At 41.1% G+C, this 21,996-nt stretch overlaps 1 protein-coding gene across 8 annotated transcripts in view; it reads right to left on the bottom strand.

Annotated features, from left to right (window-relative positions):
- cntn4 (contactin 4) overlaps positions 1 to 21,996 on the bottom strand; it is a 727,084-nt gene that overhangs the window by 33,898 nt on the left and 671,190 nt on the right. For 6 of the 8 annotated variants that reach the window (XM_008105345.2, XM_008105346.2, XM_062969727.1 and 3 more), the window contains one exon: positions 1,698 to 1,873. In XM_008105345.2, the coding sequence (XP_008103552.2) occupies positions 1,698 to 1,873 (176 nt within the window). The remainder of the gene's footprint in view (positions 1 to 1,697; positions 1,874 to 21,996) is intronic. The other 2 variants (XM_062969728.1, XM_062969729.1) reach the window with 1 other exon arrangement.

Here is a 21,996-nt window from a genome sequence, read left to right as displayed (position 1 = left end):
TCCAATGCCAGTTTTGATTTGTTTTAATAAAAAGGCCTTTTCTTGTTCTGTGTAACCAATAGCAAGTGGTGAGAGTAAAAAATGTCCACCCATGATTTAAATTAATACCTATCTATCTATCTATCTATCTATCTATCTATCTATCTATCTATCTATCTATCTATCTATCTCCTTTTGCAAGCTACTAAAAACAAGCTGTGTTCCAGCTATGTCCTAAGTACAGGTATATTCAGCTTAACATCATATGGAAAGAAGCCTAAAGATAGAATAACAAAGTAGATGTAGGTTTAATCTGAACCAGGCTTAGTTCAAATGTAATACTAAACATAGGACTAGGAGCAAGAGCTTGCTTCTTAGTCAACATGACTATGAATCGGAGCTCAGAAATTTTATATCTTGTTTCAAATCAGAGTCCCTTGTTACACCTGAACTAGAGGGAAGTATGATTGGTTCAAACTATGGATGCCTACTGACAAAAAGGTAGGATCATTGACCCCATCTACACTGCCACCTAATTTCCTGATATTGAAATTGGTCTGAAGCTAACATGTGGCACTATGTCTTCAGACTATTCTCTCCTTAAGTATAAGATAACCAGAGTTCTGCCAAATTAAAAAGTAACAAGAAACACTGATTAGTTTAAAGTAGGGATTAAATTCTTGTGAATATAGCACTAAATTGTGATTTTGTAGTATGTACAAAAAAGACCTAAACTGTTTTCTGTTCAACCCTTTATCTCACCCCCCAAAAAAGCATTCTACAAGTTATGTTGTACAAAACGTTGTTGGATGGCTTGCAACATACCATAGCAGCTGGTTGGCATTCATAGAAATGACCACACGGCGAAAACTGTATGTGTCAGACAAACTTCAGTACAGACCAAGGACAAACCCTGATTATACAGGCTACAGTACACACATTGCAAGGCTACAGGTTATTTTGTATTTTATGATGGGAATGGTAATATAAAATATTTCTAAAACTGAGATATTTGTATTGCCTGAACAACTATGCATTCCTTTAAAAGAGCAATCTTACTTAGATAGACATAAGACTTTGGTATTCCTATTTCAAATAATAGCTTTCTGTGTGTCATTTGGGATCTCACAGAATACAATAGGCCAATGGTATCTGCTCGAATTTGGTTACAGGGCCCCCTATGGAGACCAAAATCTGTGGATGGTCAAGTTCCATTATATACAATAGTGTCATAAAATGATGTCTCTTACATAAAATGGCAAAATCAAATTTTGCTATTGGGATTTTTTTTGTCAAATATTTTCATGATGTGGATGTTTGAATCTGGAGGGCCAACTGTATGTCCTAAATATATCCATTCTTTAAAGTAGTGGTTCTCAATCTGTGGGTCCCCAGGTGTTTTGGCCTACAACTTCCAGAAATCCCAGCCAGTTTACCAACTGTAAGGATTTCTGGGAGTTGAAGGCCAAAACATCTGGGAACCCACAGGTTGAGAATCACTGTTTTAAGATATAGAAAGAGTGGCAATCTGCCTATAAAACATCATCCATGCCTTCATGCTTAGTTATAAAAACTCTTAAAAGTTGACAGGACAGTCAACCTGTTCTGAATGTATAACTATTACTAGAATAATATTTTGCTAAATTTCCATTTTGCTCATCCTAATTCTTAGCACTCATAGGGAATAGCCTTGTGGGATTACTAATATCAATACTTACCCCTCCAACTCTTTCAAAGTGATCCCCATCTCTTTCAAAGTCTATCAGGTGTCCATTAAATGACCAAGTAAACATAATATCTAGCGGATGATCATGAGATACCTGGCAAGGAAGAAGAATACTCTCACCAGCAGTGACATCCATGCTGGTAGGTGCCACCATAAACCGTGTTGGATCTGTAAATAAGGACACAAAAGCCAATAATTAAAAATTCATCTGATTAAAACATAGGATATAATGGCTCACAGCTGCTCCTTGGATCATACAGCACCACCCTGGGTTCCAAACTGGGTGAAAGACAGGATAGAAATTAAATTAATAATTATACATACAATAGATTGCAATATTTCACATCTTACTGGGTTGTGAGGATGGTTCAACATAACCTCCTAAAATCAAATTAAAACATGGAATGGTTCCAATATGACTACCCGTATAGCGTCTGCAGAAAATAGATCATCGGAGTTGTTTCGGGTTGTTGGGGAACTCCTTCAGCCACCTGTGGTGGAGGAGACTTTTGATGACCCAGCAACTCGGTGTCGCGATTTCGCACACCATTTTGCAGACAAAGTCGCTCAGATACGCCTTGAGCTCGACTCCAATTTCACCACAGTGCCAGGGGAGGTGATTGAGGCATCTGCTTGTCCGATTTTGTGGGATTCTTTTAGGCTTGTTCTTCCTGAGACCGTGGTGGAGGTCCTTGGGGCTGTGAGGGCAACTATGTCGGTTCTGGACCCTTGCCCGTCTTGGCTAATCAAATCGGCCAGGGAGGGGCTGGTTGACTGGTTTGTGTTGATCATTAATGCATCGTTGGAGCAGGGGGTTTTTCCATCTTACCTGAAACAAGCTGTGGTTCGTCCACTCCTTAAAAAGGTTTCCCTTGACTCCACGGTGCTGAACAATTTCAGACCAATCTCCAACCTCCCTTTCTTGGGTAAGGTGCTGGAGCGGGTGGTTGCCTCCCAGCTCCAGGGCTTTCTAGATGACATCAACTACCTAGATCAGTCACAGTCTGGTTTCAGGCCTGGTCACGGCACCGAGACAGCCTTGGTCGCCTTGGTGGATGACCTCCGTAGAGAGCTGGACAGGGGGAGTGTGACCCTGTTGGTTCTCTTGGACATCTCAGCGGCTTTCGATACCATCGATCATGGTATCCTTCTGGGACAACTCTCTGGGATGGGTCTCGGGGGCACGGTTTTGTCGTGGCTCCGATCCTTCCTGGAGGGTCGATCCCAGATGGTGAAGCTGGGAGATGCCTGCTCGGACCCCTGGCCTTTGAGCTGTGGGGTCCTGCAAGGCTCTATTCTGTCTCCCATGCTCTTTAACATCTACATGAAACCGCTGGGAGAGGTCATCCGGAGTTTTGGAGTTGGGTGTCACCTCTATGCAGATGACGCACAACTCTACTACTCTTTTCCACCTAATTCCAAGGAGGCCTCTCGGGTGCTGGACGAGTGCCTGGCCGCTGTGTCTATCTGGATGAGGAGGAACAAGCTGAAGATCAATCCCGACAAGACAGAGGTCCTCCTGGTCGATCGTAATCCTGACCGGGGTATAGGGTGGCAACCTGTGCTGGACGGGGTTACACTCCCCCTGAAGCCACAGGTCCGCAGTCTGGGAATCCTCTTGGATTCATCGCTTACGCTCGAGGCTCAGTAAGCCAGTCGGCGGTGTCTGGGAGGGCCTTCGCACAATTGAGACTCGTGCGCCAAAAGCGACCTTACCTCGCGAAGGCTGATCTGGCCGGGGTGGTCCATGCCTTGGTCACCTCCAGACTGGACTACTGTAATGCGCTCTACGTGGGGCTGCCCTTGAAAACAGCTCGGAAGTTCCAACTGGTCCAACGAGCGGCAGCCAGGATGTTAACTGGGGCCCCTTACAGAGAGAGGTCAACCCTCCTGTTCAAGGAGCTCCACTGGCTGCCATTTTTTTTCCGAGCCCAATTTAAGGTGCAGGTGCTTACCTACAAAGCCCTGAACGGTTTGGGACCATCCTACCTCCGTGACCGCATCTCCGTCTACGAACCCACGCGTTCACTTCGGTCATCTGGAGAGGCCCTGCTCGTGATCCCGCCTGCGTCGCAAGCGCGGTTGGTGGGGACACGAGACAGGGCCTTCTCTGTGGTGGCCCCCCAACTCTGGAACACCCGCCCCAAGGATTTCAGACAGGCCCCTACACTGGCAGTCTTCAGAAAGAACTTGAAGACCTGGCTGTTTCAATGTGCCTTCCCAGATGAATAGGAAATCTCCAATACCAAGTCCCATAAGCACTTTATTAGAACTAAGATTGTATATCGCACTCTGCACTTGCCCTAGAAGCCTGACCTGTCACATCAGCACTTTTAATCTTGTACCCATTACTCTGGCCCGGCCCAGTTTTATTGTGTTTTAGCGTATTGTTTATTGCTTGTTGTTTATACTGTTTTAATTGTTTTTAATTTGCCTTTTGTTTTGTATTGTTATATTGTGTGTTGAGGCCTTGGCCTTTGTAAGCCGCATCGAGTCCTTCGGGAGATGCTAGCGGGGTACAAATAAAGTTTAATAATGATAATAATAATTTTGAATACTTTAATTTGTTACTACAGCAAGTTCGACAGCAAAGTGTTTCATTTTGACACTGTCAACTAAAAGGAGAAATAAATGAAACTGATACTTTGGAAAGTCCAAGAAGTTAAGTTTTAGTAATTTACAAATGATAACTTCAATTTATTTAAATAATAACAGTACAACCAGAAAACAGTACAACCAGTTATTTCAGTTCCTATAATTTATGCCTAAACATATAGCAGGAAAAACGCAACATATACAGTGGTATTTTAGAAATGAATACCTTTAAATTCTATTGTTTCTTGTGTGAGAATCAATTATCTCCCCCGAAATGAATTGGATCTAGAAATAATTTACTTATGCTGGTTCTTACCATAATAAGTATTTTTAACAAGGGGGTTTCATAAGCATTATGGGATATATGAAATATGCCGAGAAGGTGGTACATCTACCCACCAAAGAGCTAAATATGGCCAAGAAAAGAGAATTTCAGAAGTTCAAGAGTTTATAATTTAATGCTAAGTTCAAAGAGAAAGCTTCATGCACCTTTACATGCCAACAGTTTTCTTATTGTATTTCTATTATATATATCATTATTCATGAATACCCTCACTCACAAAACTCCTAATGTCATATTGGTATTATAATAAATCTTCACATTCTTCATCATCATCTACAAGCCAGTAAGGGGCATATGTTGCCATTTAGCAAAACAACGGCCTGCTGATATAAATGATGGATTGCCATAAAGCAGAAAATGTCACATGTCTACTCCAAAAAATCTAAAACAGACTACATTGTCACAGGTTTCTTCACAAAAAGTGCTGGAAATTCATTCACTTGGAGCATTCATTTATTTTATTCATTTCAAACATTTTTACCTTGCTATCAGACACATAGTCAAGGAAACATAAAGATGACAATAAGTTAATTAGGTGTCAAGTGGAATAATACCTTACTAACAATGAACTTTTTTACAAGTAGTTAATTGTTCATTTATCATTTGTGTCTCCAATGGCAGCTCCACAATGAGTTCTCCCTCCTGCATTGTAAAGTATTACCTGCCTCTTGGGCTGGTGTTTTTAGACTGAAAATCCTTCCATCCCCGCTAGGAACAGTCAGTGGTGTGTAATGGAAAGGAAGGCGCAGCATAATTACATGAAGATATGATTCAAATTTGATGGTACATTTCACAAGGGGATATCTGACACGTTTTCCAAGCCAACACACACTTTTGATAAGAGATAAAGGAGCCACCAACAGGTACCTGAATATCTGAAGTTTTCAGTCCCTGTCTTGTCAATTTTTTTCCACCCTAGTTCAAAATAACCATTTCTAGATCTGAAGTAGTTTGATAAACTTGTGCCATTTCTGAATATTCCCCTTCTCTGATCTTCACATTAATAATAGGCTCTACTTGTTTCGGTGCTATCTCTTTTGAACTGAATGTTCTGCATAATTTCAGATAAAACGGGGACCTTTCCAGTCTCAGAGGGGCTGCCCAAGCACTGGAGCAATTTGCCTGTCTGAACCAATCCTACCAAGCGCTAAAAGCTGCTTACAGCTCATTTACTTAGCTTTACTTTATTTACAAAAGAACAGCAGTGAGCAGAGAAATGATGGAACTCAGGAGGAAAGGTGCTTCCTTATCAGGTCTTCATTCAAACTAGGGAAAGTTTTAAGGGCAAGCCTTCAGATGAATTCCAGGTGATTCACAGTAACCTCTTCATAATTTGCTGTGTCGCTTTGGGTGAGTAAATTAATTGCAATGTTCCTCAGTTTCTCCAGAAGCACAAGGAATCAGCATTTGTCTGCCTGACACCATTTAATGAGGTGCAGTTAGAAAACGTGAGTAAAGTAGTAAGCTTCTTTAATGAATATCAAAAAACCCCCAGAAAAATAGTGTATGTTGGTCTCACAGTAGAGAAATTCAGAATTCAATGTTCTGTACAACTGTTTGTTCCATCGCATGGATTTTAGGTGCAGTTCTTTTGTCATTTGAGACTGAGTTTGGTCCTTGATCATCATCACTGTCCCACACATCCAACAGATCACAGGGAGTTACAACTGTAGATACTCTTTCTTTCTCTGATGAATACAGACTATCCTCACTGCCCAGGTATTTTTCTTGTCAATTTCCATTATTAACATGGACTTCGAAAACCCAGGTAATATGATACAGGCCAGGATAATATATCACACATTTCTATTCATTGCCTCCATTTCTCATAATGAATTGTTCAGGCAAGGCAATCCTACCCTTTAAGTGGGAGAAAAGAGTACAGTAGAGTCTCGCTTATCCGACTTCAACTAGCGGACAGAATGTCGGATAAGCGAAACTGACGGACAATAGGAAGGGTGGCAGAAGAAGGAGCCTCTTCCCCTGTTGCTGGGGAAGAGGCTCCTCCTTGCCCTCCTCCTCGTCCTCTCCCTCAGCAGGCTGCCTGTTGGGGGAGAGGAGGAGGAGCAGGAAGAGGACAAGCGGCGCGGGCAGTGTAGCCCCCAAGCGAGGCTTCCAGGCTTCCACTGCCACTTCTCTCAGTGATCCTCCTCCTCTTCTCCCTTGGCAGGCTGGCTATCGAGGGAGAGGAGGAGGAGGAAGAGGACAAGCGGCAGGGGCAGTGCAGCCCCCAAGTGAGGCTTCCAGGCTTCCCCTGCCTTTTCTCCCAGTGATCCTCCTACTCTTCTCCCTCAGCAGGCTGGCTATTGAGGGAGAAGAGGAGGAGGAAGAGGACAAGCGGCAGGGGCAGTGCAGCCCCCAAGCGAGGGAGGAAAGGAAAGAGTGCACCTGTCCAGCTGAGACCTTCCTCCTTCCCACCGACCGAAGGTTCCCCTCGCCCTCGAGGCCCTGTCCTGTCACCACTGGCACCCTTGGGCCTCGGGCCTGCCCGCTCACCTCTTTGGGGACCAGCTGGTTCTCCTCGCTGGGCACCATGGCCCGTGGTACAGGTAGGCCAGGAGGCAGAGGGAGGGAGAGAGGGAGACCTTGCAGTGGTGGGCATCAGGGCTCAAAGAAGGTAGCATGCTTCTCTTGTTCTCAATGGTGACTTCCCTTGTTCTCCTCCTTTGCTGCCCGTCCGCCCTTCCTCGCTCGCTGACCCACTCACCGGGCTGGTCCCAGCAGCAAGTGCAGAAGCAGGATCCAGCCCGGTGAATGAGTGAGTGAGCGAGCAAGGGTGGGCGTCAGATAATACGGTGTGTCAGATAAGCGGAAGTTGGATAAGCAGGACTCTACTGTAGTTAAAAAAACATTGGCAGTAACTTTTGTTGTTAACTGCCACCAAGTCAACTTTGATTTATGGAGATCCTATCAATGAGAAACCTCCAAGTTACCCCATCCTTACCTCCAAAATACCCTATACTGCAGCTTCCTTGATAGCATCTATTCATCTGGAATGAAATCTTCCCCTTTTCGCACTCCCTTCTATCTTGCCAAGCACTATTTTCTTGTTTATAATATATCCAGAGTACATCAGGTTTCAGTTTACCCAACTTAGCTTCTAAGGAGATCTCAGAATTAATTTTCTCCAGAACTTACTGACTTCTGTTTTTAGCAGTCTATGGTATCTCATAGCACTCTTCTCCAACCTCACATTTCAAATTATGTGATTTTCTCCCTTTCAGCTTTCTTCACAGTCCAGTTCTCATAATTATACATAGAAAGTGGAAATGCAATAGCATGGACAATCAAGTCAATTTTGACTTTAGTATTAATGATATATCTTGGCAATTGATGGTCCTGTCTATTTCCTTGATAGCTGCCCTTACAAGTCCTAGCAGTCCTACTCTCTGTTATAATCAGCAAGAAATTAAGGCAAAACCCTGGACTGGACAGGACGATGGAGTGCAAACAAGCTTTACAGGCCATGCAATTCTGAGATAGAATGCCTATGACCATTTGATAGTCTGGTGGAGCCTTATCTTAAATTCACAACATTCAGGGAAGCTTAGCTTTCTTTTTTTTACTTTCATGTAAACCTTGTGAGACCCTATTCTTGATCAGGGATTTTTCCACATCACACAACTGTGGTGTGATTTTTCCATTTTAGTTGGCATGGTGATAGTTTATGGAATCAGGGATTTGCAATATAGGAAGGAATATTTAAAATTCTCAGCCAAAGGACTCTGGTGTCTCACCAAGGTACATACCCCAGGATTCCATAGAATGTTGCCATGGCAGTTATAGTGGAATTACAGAGCTATAACTGTGTAATGTGAAAATGCCCCCTTGTGGGTAGAGATTTAAACTTGCCCTGCAATAATTTGCCCTCAAAATGAATCTTCACCACATATGGGCGAAAAATTTAGTTCATGACAACAGTGGATAAGTTTTAGTTAAGCCAAAAAAAAATATATCACCAGTCCACAACATATTAAAAGTATACTAACACATTAATTTCATGTCCACTTTAATTGAAATATGTAATCACCTTCTTCATCATAATAATTTTGTCAGCCAAATTTTACATATGTCTTAACATATGAGCATCTATAATTGGATGGTTAATTAGTCCAGTCTGCCACAGAATATAGTGCAAGTGTAATAGACTAAAATAAAAAAAAATCTGAAATAGTTTTGGGTATACTTTTTGTTTTCTCTGGTTCTTGTTGCTTTTGTGTCTTTTTAAATGGGTTCCCTCTTTAGATAATTTGTTTCTGTAGCTTTTGAAGTTTTATTTGACTTTCCCTCAGTCAAGGCAAATTTCCATCTAGCCTAAAAATGGCAATGGTGAAACCACTGCTTAAGAAACCATCACTAGACCCTTTGGAAAAGGGTAATTATTGCCCAGCCTCTAATCTCCCCTTTTTAGGCAAGGTTCTGGAGTGGGTGGTCACCTCGCAACTCCAGGGATTTCTGGATGAAACAGATTGTCTGGATCCATTCCAGTCTGGTTTCAGGCCCACCCAAGGAACAGAGACAGCTTTGGTTGCCTTGGTAGATGATCTACATAGAGAACTTGACAGGGGGAGTTTGTCCCTGTTGGTTCTCTTGGACCTCTCAGCAGCCTCCAATACCATCAACCATGGTATCCTTCTGGGTCTCCTGTCTGGGATGGGACTTGGAGGCACTGTCCTGCAATGGCTCTACTCCTTCCTAGAAGGTTGTACCTAGATGGTAGTGCCTGCTCGACCTCATGAGTATTATCTTGTATAGTCTCACAGGGTTCAGTTCTGCTCCCCATGTTGTTTAACATCTACATGAAGCTGCTGGGAGAGATCATCAGGAGTTTTGGAGTTCGGTGCCATCTGTACTCAAATGACACCCAACTCTACTACTCATTTCCACCAAAAGCCAAGGAAGCAGCCCAGATCCTGAACCGGTACCTGTTAGCTGCTGTGGACTGCATGAGGACAAACAAATTGAAATTGAATTCAGACAAGACTGAGGTCTTCTTGGTCAGTCAGAGGGCAGATCAGAGTATAGAGTGGCAGCCTGTGCTGGACGAGGTCACACTCCTCCTGAAGACACAGGCCTGCAGTCTGGGGGTCCTCCTGGACACATCGCTAAGCCTGGAGACCCAGGTGTCAGCGGTGGCCAGGAGGGCCTTAGCACAATTAAAACTTGTGTGCCAGTTGCAACTGTATTTTGAGAAGCCGGACTTGGCCATGGTGGTCCATGCCTTGGTTACATCCCATTTAGACTACTGCAATGGGCTCTACGTGGGGCTGCCCTTGAAGAGTGTCTGGAAACTTCAATTAGTTCAGAGATCTGCATCCGGGTTATTAACAGGTGTTGGGCCCAAGGAGTATACTACCTCCTGCTAAAGCATCTGTGCTAGCTGCCAATTCCTTTCTGGGTCCAATTCAAGGTACTGGCTTTGACCTTTAAAGCACTAAATGGTTCAGGTCCTACTTACCTATCTGATTGCATCTCCTCATACCAACCTGCCCGAACGTTAAGATTTTCTGGCGAGGCCCTCCTCTCGTTGCTGCCACCATCGCAAATGTGGTTGGTGGTGATGAGAGAGAGGGCCTTCTCAGTGGCCGCTCCAACTCTTTGGAACTCCCTCTCTAAGGAGGTTAAAACAGCCCCTTCACTGACATCTTTTTAAAAGTAGCTAAAGAAGTTCCTCTTTGCGCAAGCTTTTGATTAAGACATTTAGCTGTAATGGCAGGAAGACTAACTTTTATTGAGTCGTGCTAACGTTATTATCTGTCTTGTTAAGTTGTCTGCAATAACTGTATTAGACAAATGTTTTAAAATATTTTTTCTTATTGTAAATTAGTTTTTTAAGTTATTGTTTACATATGTATTCTGTTTTGTATTGTCTTTTATATAATGCTGTGAGCCACTTTGTGTGGGATATAAAGTGGGATATAAATAAAGATTTATTATTATTATTTGAAACAAAACAAGATGAGTCCACAGCAGACACTCTGCTGGCTGTTGTATTGGATCACATGTTGGACACTTCCCAAGTGTCTAGGACTGTGTGATGTATCGACGAATAATGCGTGCAGATCCCAGTAAGGTGACCTTCTGCAGCTGGCAGATGGTAATTTTGTCAGTGCGGATTGTGTTTAAATGCAGGCCAAGGTCTTTAGGCACTAAACCCAGTGTGACGATCACCACTGGAATCACCTTGACTGGCTTGTGCCAGAGTCTTTCCAATTTGATCTTTAAATCCTCATATCGTGTCAGCTTTTCCAGCTGTTTCTCTTCAATCCTGCTGTCACCTGGGATTGCAACATCGACAATCCATACTTTGTTTTTTAACACGATCGTGAGTTCAGGAGTATTGTGCTCCAAAACTCTGTCTGTCTGAATTTGGAAGTCCCAGAGTAGCTTGACATGTTCATTCTCTGTAACCTTTTCAGGCTTGCGATCCCACCAGTTGTCTCTTCTGCTCTGGATTGTGTTTTTACGGTATTCACTCTTTGTCTTTTGCACTTGAAGCAGTTTACTACTGTTGACTTCCCTCAATGTTGGTTTTTGACTGCCTTTCACATAATCTGCCAGGGCATGCTTCTCTTCTTCTACCATTTGTTTCAACTGCAGAAGCCCTCTGCCTCCTGATTTTCTGGGCAGGAAAAGTCTGTCAACATCACTACGCGGGTGTAATGAGTAGTGGATTGTCATCAGTTTTTTTGTTTTTCTGTCCAGATCATGTAGCTCAGCTTGTGTCCAGTTCACAATTCCAGCAGTGTATCTAATGACGGATATGGCCCAGGTGTTGATAGCCTTCCAAGAATTTGCAGCACTTTATCAGTCACCTCGTGTTTACAGTATTTATATGGTGCACCTTACCCAGTCTACTTTTACAATATCTCAGTTTTAATCCATGTTTTTATTAGTTCTTGTTTTTTATTGGCTAATGTTTAAATTTTTTAATTGTGCATGTTTTTGTCTATTGCTGTGTTTTATACTGCTACTGTTTTTATTCGGGCTTGGCCCCATGTAAGCCGCCCTGAGTCCCCTTTGGGGAGATAGAGGCGGGGTATAAAAATAAAGTTATTATTATTATTATTATTATTATTATTGATCGTATTACCGCCATTTAATTTGCTCTTCAAAATCTTTCTGACCCTTTGGATATATTCTTTGCTGATCACATTTTTCACATGCCCATGCTTGATATTGTCCAACTGTAGTATGCCTAGATATTTATAGCCTTCAGGCAGATTGCATTTTATGGTTTATCCATTTGGCATCTCTATGCCCTAGCTGTGAGTAATTTTCCCTTTCTTTAATGCCACTGTGGCACATTTGTCTAGGCCAAACTCCATACTGATGTCAGTGCTGAAGATTCTGACTGTGTTGGTCAGTGATTGGATTTCTGTTTCTGATTTTCCGTAAAGCTTTAGATCATCCATGTACAGCAAGTGGGAAATTTTTGGTGAATTTCTTGCTGTTTGGTAGCCCAAGTTTGTTTTCTGTAGAATTATTATTATTATTATTATTATTATTATTATTATTATTTTCTTTGTTTCAAGCTATAATGTTTTGAGTAATGATTTTAAGCACTAATTGAATCCCCTCCAACCCTACTAGTATGACATCACTATATTGGAGTATTGATATTGCTCTTGCATAGAAATACATGATCTACATTCGAAATTACCATGCTTAGGGAGAGGCAGGGAAGAAACCAGAGAAGATGAGTCCATTTACAGCTATCTAGCATTACAAACTTCAGCAATCTGTCATTTCCTAGCTAGCCAGTAAACAGAGGCTGACAGAATGGAGCTAGTTCCAAAAATTCAGATAATCTTTCATGAACAAGACCTACTGTATTTCTTAGTTAAGCCTCCACAGTTATGAGTTAGAACACTGATAATTAGGGCAATTTCTGGGCAATCATTGGGGCTGGGTATTAGTTGTTGCTTGTTCCTTTTTCAGCTTTCCTCTCCATTCAAAAATATTAGCACAAGTGTTAATATATATTTACCTGTACATCTATGTGACCATGGCTGAATGGGAATTATGCCAGTAAGACAACCTCAACACTCAAAGAAATCATATGGCCTTTGTAGGATCCAGTCCTAATCCAGGGAAACCAATCAAAGTAGAACGGCCATGTCTAGTTTTTACTTCTTTTGATTAAAAAAACTTGTATAAATGTGTTTTGAACATGCCATCCATTTGAACTTCAACAAATGCCCAATGCCTGCAAAGGCGTCAATTTTTAAAACCCATTAATGTTTTGTTGAAGCCAGGCAGGGATATAGTTTGACACATTGCATTTCTATGAATGGCTGAAACGACCTGATGAAAAATGACACCCAAGTGTAACTCTGATGAAACTTTTTCTAGCCATATTCATCATGAGCTTAAGCCTTCTGCAAAGCAATTTACAAATCACCCCCAAGGAGAAAGCTTACCAATCTGTTTTCAAGGACTTGAAAAAGTGAAAAGATCTATTTAATGACCTTACAGTAGCAGCAAAGGAAAAGTGCAGCAGAAAAGCCAAACATGGGTGGCCAAGTGTGCCTGAGTATTAAAAAGCCATGTGACAATCAGACATACAAGATTTTCAATGTGAGGATCCATAGTGAGAAATGTCTATTTAATTATAGAGTCACTTTCACTGAACCCAAGATTGTTTTGGCTACCTTCCATATTCCAAGGTTGGTTAGAAATTTCAATCAAGGATTTATTTGATGAGCTCTCATGGAAATTATAAATTGGCTCAACACGCCTTGATCATCTACTCGGATAATATTGCAGGCACTAACCAGACTAAGCTTGCATGGTGTTCTTGCTTTTTAATAGAATCTTAAACTATGAACCAAAGCTAAGCACAAAATAGTGGCTTTGTGACACAGATTTAAAGGTCGGGGTGCCCATGACTTCATGGACTGACATTAGAAATTTGACTTACAACAACAAAAAATCTTTTCTACATGCTATCTTAAATTCATTATTCTGATCCTTGAATACCTTGTAAAATATTGTTTTAAAATAAGGCTTGTAGTTTCTGCTAGTGGAAATGGAAACTTCTGCCTTGTGTTATGTCCCTACATGTCACTTTCTGAACTTTGGATTACCCTTCACAAGTTTTTTTTCAGCAAGATGTGCTCAGAGGAGGTTGGACATTATCTTTCTCTTAACCTGGGGGTGTGCTACTGACTAAAGGTCCTTCAGTGGGTTTTCATAGCTGAGTGAGGACTCAAATCATGTGTTTTATGTTGTTGTTGTTGCTGCTGTTGTCAGTGCTAATATTAATTATTATATCTTCTCTCAGAAGGGATTCAAAGTCTCTAGTGCTTGATACAACATTGTTGATCACAACTCATGTCTATCAAACAAAGATTTATCAGAAAATCTTGATCTCTCTCCATTCCTTTTCCACTACTCTCTTGATCCAAAATATTTGAAAGAATATTGGGTGGATGGGAATACTGATTTCTATTTTAATTCAGGATAGGCCACTTTCAAACAATTTAGATACCACTGTAGGTATGCCTTTTCTTGAGAATATACTTCACACTGAGATGTTTAATAATAATACTTTATTTATAACTCACCCTATCTCCCCGAGGGGACTCAGGGCAGTTTCCAACAAAGTAACAAAGTGACAAACATTCAATGCCAGTAATAAACAAACAACAAATCAAAAACAGTGGATAAAACAATCTCAATATAAAATTATAGAACTAACTGAAAAAATAACAAAAAATTAAACTTAAATAAACATAATATTACGCATCATACACATTTACCACATGATCAATTTATACAAATAAGACTACAAAGGTATTAAAAGCAAAGATGGTTTACGGTGTCCAACGAGTGGAAGTAGGTGTCCAGTATGTAGACAATAATATGTATAGAGATGTACTAATCCTCCTCTTATCTATAAGCTAAATGCATAAATAAGTTTTTGAAAGCTCTGTAAAGGAGACCATTTTTAGTTCTTTAGGGAGGGAGTTCTAGAGGCAGGGAGTGATCACAGAGAAGGCCCCCTCTCTCGTCCCTACTAACTGCACTTGAGATGGGTGGGTGGGACTGAGAACAGGGCCTTCTCCGCAGACCGCAGTGCTTGTGCTGATTTGTATATGGAGATGCAGTTTTTAAGACATTCTACACATCTAAAGAACCAGAATACAAACATGAAACTAGCCGTTTTGTTCCTTTAATCTTCACTTGCACATAAATCTTTGCTTCTATTGCTTAGCACTCAAAAATAACTTCTCTAATGAAAGAAAGATCAAGTGTATTTTTCCTCTTCCTTTGCAAGTGGCAACCTGGCAAGTGGGATTGTAAAGCCAGCTGTAGTTATAATCTATCATATTGTAATGTAAGCATTCCTTGCAGCTGGCAAAGTGGCATCCCACCTGTAACTAATGATGATGAGGTGCAAAGCATGTTTACACAACTGGTTACCTTGGGATACCAAGTTCACTTCAGCCTCTCAAGTATTCAGGACTTAAAATGAAAGAAAGTAAAAAACTCCTGGCTAAATTGCAGTCTCTTGATTCACCTACCGTTGAGCTTGAATACATAGTTTAGTTAGACAGGAATTGATGGAACTGCAAGTGATCCCAAAGTCAACAATTCTGTGTGTGGTTGGACTGTCTTGGAAATTCTTGAACATGGTATAAAAAATACTGGTTTATAACACTCATAGAATCATAGAACCATAGAATCATAGAATAGTAGAGTTGAAAGAGACCTCATGGGCCATCTAGTCCAACCCCCCACTAAGAAGCAGGAAATCTCATTCAATGCACCCCCGACATATGGCTATCCAGCCTTTGCTTAAAAGCCTCCAAAGAAGGAGCCTCCACCACAGTCCGGGGGAGAGAGTTCCACTGCCGAACAGCCCTCACAGTGAGGAAGTTCTTCCTGATGTTCAGGTGGAATTTCCTTTCCTGTAGTTTGAAGCCATTGTTCCGTGTCCTAGTCTGCAGGGCAGCAGAAAACAAGCTTGCTCCCTCCTCCCTATGACTTCCCCTCACATATTTGTACATGGCTATCATGTCTCCTCTCAGCCTTCTCTTTTGCAGGCTAAACATGCCCAGATCTTTAAGCCGCTCCTCATAGGGCTTGTTCTCCAGACCCTTAATCATTTTAGTCGCCCTCCTCTGGACACTTTCCAGCTTGTCAACATCTCCCTTCAACTGCGGTGCCCAAAATTGGACACAGTATTCCAGGTGTGGTCTGACCAAAGCAAAAAAGAGGGGCAGCATGACTTCCCTGGATCTAGATGCTATACCTCTATTTATGCAGGCCAGAATCCCATTGTTTTTTTTACCTGCCGCATCACATTGTTGGCTCATGTTTAACTTGTTGTCCACAAGGACTCCAAGGTCTTTTTCGCACATACTGCTGTCAAGCCAGGCGTCCCCCATTCTGTATCTTTGCATTCCATTTTTTCTGCAGAAGTGAAGTATCTTGCATTTGTCCCTGTTGAACTTCATTTTGTTAGTTTCGGCCCATCTCTCTAGTCTGTCAAGATCGTTTTGAATTCTGCTCCTGTCTTCTGGAGTGTTAGCTATCCCTCCCAGTTTGGTGTCGTCTGCAAATTTGATGATCGTGCCTTCTAACCCTTCGTCTAAGTCGTTAATAAAGATGTTGAACAGAACCAGGCCCAGGACGGAGCCCTGCGGCACTCCACTTGTCATTTCTTTCCAAGATGAAGACGACGCATTGGTGAGCACCCTTTGGGTTTGTTCGCTTAGCCAATTACAGATCCACCTAACCGTAGTTTTGTCTAGCCCACATTTTACTAGTTTGTTTGCCAGAAGGTCGTGGGGGACTTTGTCGAAGGCCTTACTGAAATCCAGGTACGCTACATCCACAGCATTCCCTGTATCGACCCAACTCGTAACTCTATCGAAAAAAGAGATCAGATTAGTCTGGCATAACATGTTTTTGGTAAATCCGTGTTGACTATTAGCAATGACCGCATTTGTTTCTAAGTGTTTGCAGACCACTTCCTTAATGATCTTTTCCAGAATCTTGCCTGGTATCGATGTGAGGCTGACCGGACGGTAATTGTTTGGGTCGTTCTTTTGTCCCTTCTTGAAGATAGGGACCACATTCGCCCTCCTCCAATCTGCTGGGACTTCTCCCGTTATCCAAGAACTCTCAAAGATAATTGCCTGTTCCGTCCCCCAGAGGTTTGTTTTGCATTTTTTCATAGTTATAGAAAATAACACCCGTTTGCATTTGCTCCAGGGTTGCTGCAGATTCTGCAGCAGTCTGATAGTTAGGATATTAGCAGAGTTTATAACCAGTTTGCAAAGCCTTGCTGCTATAGGCTGCAAATGTATCAGTTTGTTCTGGAGACCGCCCCTTTTCCTGGGGATAGAAGGCTCCATTTTGAGAAGCCTATTCTGCCTTCTAGAGTGAAGGAGAAACATCATAGATGTGCTTGTGTGGCCAAGCCAGGCCAACTCTGAAAAGACCATCGTAAGTACAAACAATTGACCTGCCTTTAAAACCAGTGCCAAGCATAGATAGGGGAAAGACCTGTTCTTTCTAATAGCTTTGGCACTAGGGCAGAGAACATCTTTTGATTTCTTTGCTACTGGAGGAAGCTCTACCAACTTCGCCTCAAAAACTAGCTTTGAGCTTAGTTATAGATCTTTTGAAAGCAGCTCAGAGCTAGGGTGAAGAGGATCTCTGGACCTCTTTGCTTTTGGTGGAAGTTAATCCAGCAACCTAAAGGGAAAAGCAAGCAAGGAACATCTGCAAGGTTTTATAAGTGGACTGTTTTTATTTGCAACTTTAATTACATGTGCCAAGTCTGCCAAGGACTTTGTGAAATAAAATTTTGTTGGATTGTTCTACTTGAAGTGCCTTTGGTTACTGGGATTTCCAGAGCTTCTAAGTAAGGCCCCCGCAGTTCATCTGGGCAAAGGAAGAAGCACACCCTAAAGCTTAAAAAGGTGCCTGGATGTGACGGCATATTGCCAGTGGTTCTGAAATAACTTCTGCTAGTTCCTTGCTAGTTCCACTAAGCAAGAAGGACTGAACGCTTGATTGTATAATTAAATTTATTGTTTATGCATGTATGAGCTATTTTTTTTAAAAAAAGTATGTGATCACTTAAGAAAATACCTTCCTGGAAGGTTACTCTTTCATAATACCACATGCCTCACATTCTATCCATGCTGATAATTCTTTAGTTTTTATTGGTAAAGTAAGAATGACATGGCAAGAATAATTAAAATGCACCTTTCGTTATTTGTCCAACAAATAAATGGACTTAGCAGTGGACCTGACAATTTCCGTTCTCAAGGAGAATGCTTAGAGCTCTTAACTCTAGGTGTCACTGGAAGATCAGAAGAGTTTTATTTCTGCCTGTCAGCAGTTTCTTGTACTGCAGCTGTATGAAGCCGTGCATCTAAGGAAGCAGAGAGGTTATTGCTCTGCAAGGCAGCAAAAACTGCAATAGGGAGTCTGTAGGCTGTGTTTTTTTAAAAAAACAAAAAAACAAAACCTGAGATCTTCTTTTGAGTAGACAGCAGACAAACAGGTTCATTTAGCACACATTCAATTTCCCTGATTTTCTATACTGGGAAATATACATGATAAAGGAAATCAGGTGATTTTGCGTTTATAGTTTCTGTACCATGAGACTGGTTGACACACAGTCCTCCTATATTTCTTTTCCAACATATCTGGACAATGCCCATGTTGAGATAATGTTTAGTGCCTGTTGCACACATGAATGCTTCATTCAACTGCACCTTCAGTCAAGTCTTGCATTAAAAGCCTTGAGCTATTCCTAAAGACATTGGAAGAAGGGTTGGTGAAGACACAGACACTTCTGGTAATATGGCTGTTGTACACAGTTAGCATGAGCAATCTTTTGTACAGGAAATCCCAAAATTACAAACATCCGACTTACAAACAACACATAGTTAAGAACGGAGGTGAGACAACAGGAAGTGAGATAAATGTACCCCTAGGAAGGAAAATTCACTCTTAAAAGAGTTATCATGTGAAAAGTAGTCTCCACTGAAGCTTTCTAATCAATCCTTGTTTCTACAACAAGCCAAATTTTTCAAAAATCAATCACAGGGGCAGAAAGTGGGGTGAAATCTTCTGAACAGAGGCACAGGCAACAAAACAAAAATCATAGGAGTATTAACCCTTCCTTATGCTATTCAAAGCTTTTATATATATTTTGCTGGAGTTATACCTAAAAATGGATCAGTTCAACAAATTCAAGTTGAGAACAAACCTACAGAACCTATCTTGTATACTTATACAGTGTTCCCTCACTACTTTGCAGTTCGCTTTTTGCGGATTCGCTGTTTTGCGGTCTTTCAATAAACTCTAAAAGAATATTATAAATAGTAAAAAATTACAATTTACAGCCTAAGGAAGGGAGGAAAGAGAAGCTGAAGGGAGAAAAAAGGAGCCCAAGCAGCAATGGGAGGAGAAGAAGGCAATTTATCAACACACGATTAGTTGATAAAGACTTAAAATAGTGTATAATTACTAAAATAATGAAATAAGTAGTGAAATAAATATAGTGTCCCTACTTCACAGATTTTCACTTATTGCAGGTGGTCCTGGAACGTAACCCCCATGATAAGTGAGGGAACACTATACTCACTAATTGCTAGTTTGCATTTGGCTGGCATCTATTTATTTGGATTTATATTCCACCCTTCTCCCAGAATGGGCTTCTGTTTTGTTCACTTTACTGCAGTCTCTCTCTTCTTCCATCTCCTCTAAACCACTGCTTTTAAAACTGTAGGCCCTGACATTAAATGGGGTCCTCTTATGTTGGGGTCACAAAAGATTAGGTCAAGGTTTCCCCTGACGTTAAGTCCAGTCATGTCTGACTCTGGGGGTTGGTGTTCATCTCCATTTCTAAGCCGAAGAGCCAGCGTTGTCCGTAGACACCTCCAAGGTCATGTGGCCGGTATGACTGCATGGAGCGCCATTACCTTCCCACCAGAGCGGTACCTATTGATCTACTCACAATGGCATGTTTTTGAATTGCTAGGTTGGCAGAAGCTGGAGCTAACAGTGGGCGCTCATTCCGCTTCCGGGATTTGAACCTGCGACCTTTCGGTCTGCAAGTTCAGCAGCTCAGTGCTTTAACACACTTTGCCACCGGGGCGCCTTCCCACAAAAGATTAGGTCACAATAAAAGGTTTCTGAATCCAATCTAGACATTTACACATATCTGCTAGCAACAACATGCAGAGTTTACAGCAGACTCAGCAGAGGATGCTTCAGCTGTACTTCATAAAAAGGAAAATCAGCGTGTCTAGCAAGGCTTGCAAATGCTAATTTATTATTAGTAAATATTTGGTTTCTATGCCTATATTATATGTCTCTAAACCCAGGGCTGCATAAAAGTTCTTGGGCATAAAGGGGTTGTGAGGAGGGAAAGTTTAAGAATCCCTGTTTTAAACAACATCTGTTTTCCTTTTCCCGTGCTAATTTCCATGAGATTATGCAAGTACCTATGTACACTTATATTAGTAAGTAAAGCTTGGGTGCACTGAATTATGGCACACCTCTTGGCTCTAGTTTTAGCCAGCATCGGAAAAAAAGTGGTATGCATCTATGCTACAGAAGAAGCATAGATGTTAATGACTAAATGCTATGGAATCATGGGAGTTCTGCATGGTTTTTAGATTTCTTTGCCAAATAGTGCTGGTGCTCCACTAAACTCCGAAGATTCTACAGCATTGAGTCATGGCAGTTAAAGTAAAGTCAAATTGCATTAAATTTAAGTGTATATGCACCTTGGGTTAAGCAAAGGTACAGACTTCATTCTGTTTGGCCATGCCTCTTTGGTTGATTTAGCAAAAGCGCTTTTCACCAAAGTTAAAAGAGTTGGAGTAGGTGACATTTGCTATCAGCATGAATGTTGCAGTTGTCACAAAGCTGTAATGAATTTTTTAGAATTACAAGCCACCCAGCTGCAAAAGTCTGTGAATAACAAATTATCCAATTTGAAAACAAAAACCACCCTGCTTTTATATTGATTGTGTGTCTATTAAGATGCATTGTTTAGAATAAGCAGCTCTTCATTGTCTTATTTGCTTGTTGTAGATCATGCAGTGTCGTGTTCTGTCATGTTAATCTAGAATACATGACACAGTGGGACACTATCTGCTGTGGACTGAAACCAAGCACCAGAAAATAAATCACTGCCTGACAGTCAGAAAGCAGATGCCTTATTTTTAAACTCAGGCTTCAAACGGAATGCAAAGAGCTGCAGAATGTGGAGAATGAGTGAATGGGTAGGCAAAAACATAAAAAGAAAAAAAAACTGGACAACTTCAGAGAACATCAAAGATCCAGCAGTGAAGTTACTGCAGTGTTTCAAAAAAATGAAACATATTAAATAACAATTTCTATCAAGGTCTGACCTGCTTCTTGGTTTGTTGCCCTGGTATGCAACACTGAGAATTTTGATTTATTTCAATTTTTCCTAAATAATTGTCCTAACTGGAGTACAGTCACTGAACCATTAAAGCAAAGGTTGACTTATCAACTTCCCATTGATTTAATGGATATCTTCTAGCTGGGACTGACACTTAGATTTAGATCGTAATTACTGCAATCATTTTCACAGATTGGTATTTAATTAATATACCTACAGTGTATTTGAGACATAACAATAGGACAGACTTTTTAAACCAGAGCTCTGGGTATCTGTCACAATCAACCAAACAATCAACCAACCCCATTATTTGCAGTGAGGCCAATATTATAACTTCAGTTGTGTAAACTTGATACAACAACAACAACAACAACAAAAATCAGATTTATTATTTCAATTGTATTAGATGATTTCCCCTCTCTCTTAAACTCCTACTCCAAAGCTTTCAGTATTAAATGTCATTGGGATTCTTTTCTGATTTGATAGGAATCTCTGCTTCTCCCAACTTTCTGTTTTTAAGGGTGGAGTTACAGAAGGAGGTATGAATTTACATGTGGAAAATGCTTTGGGGAACATAATAGGCATGCTTGATCAGATAAAAGGCTTTGTTTAGTTCAGCATTGTGCCATCCAGATGTTTCAGAGGTAGGACACAAAGGCAATCCATCCAGAACAACTGTAGTACCTAAGTTTGCTTTCAGAAAAATAACCTTTCTCAGGCTATTCCAAACCACTGAACCCTGCTCTAAAGATTTGCTATTGGAATCAGCATTCATGACATATTGGAAAGGCTGTTAGCTATTATTTTAGCACAGAAGCAGGAAAAAGTTCAAGGATTGAAAGAATGTAGTCAAAAAGACAGTTATTTAAACAGCATATTAAGGATGGGAAATAATAAATTATATTCTAGGACAATGTGTTCAATTAGAAATGCTTAACACCACTG

Source organism: Anolis carolinensis, chromosome 2 (assembly GCF_035594765.1).
Source record: "Anolis carolinensis isolate JA03-04 chromosome 2, rAnoCar3.1.pri, whole genome shotgun sequence".
Classification (NCBI taxonomy): domain Eukaryota; kingdom Metazoa; phylum Chordata; class Lepidosauria; order Squamata; family Dactyloidae; genus Anolis; species Anolis carolinensis.
This window is presented reverse-complemented; position numbering and strand designations above follow the sequence as displayed.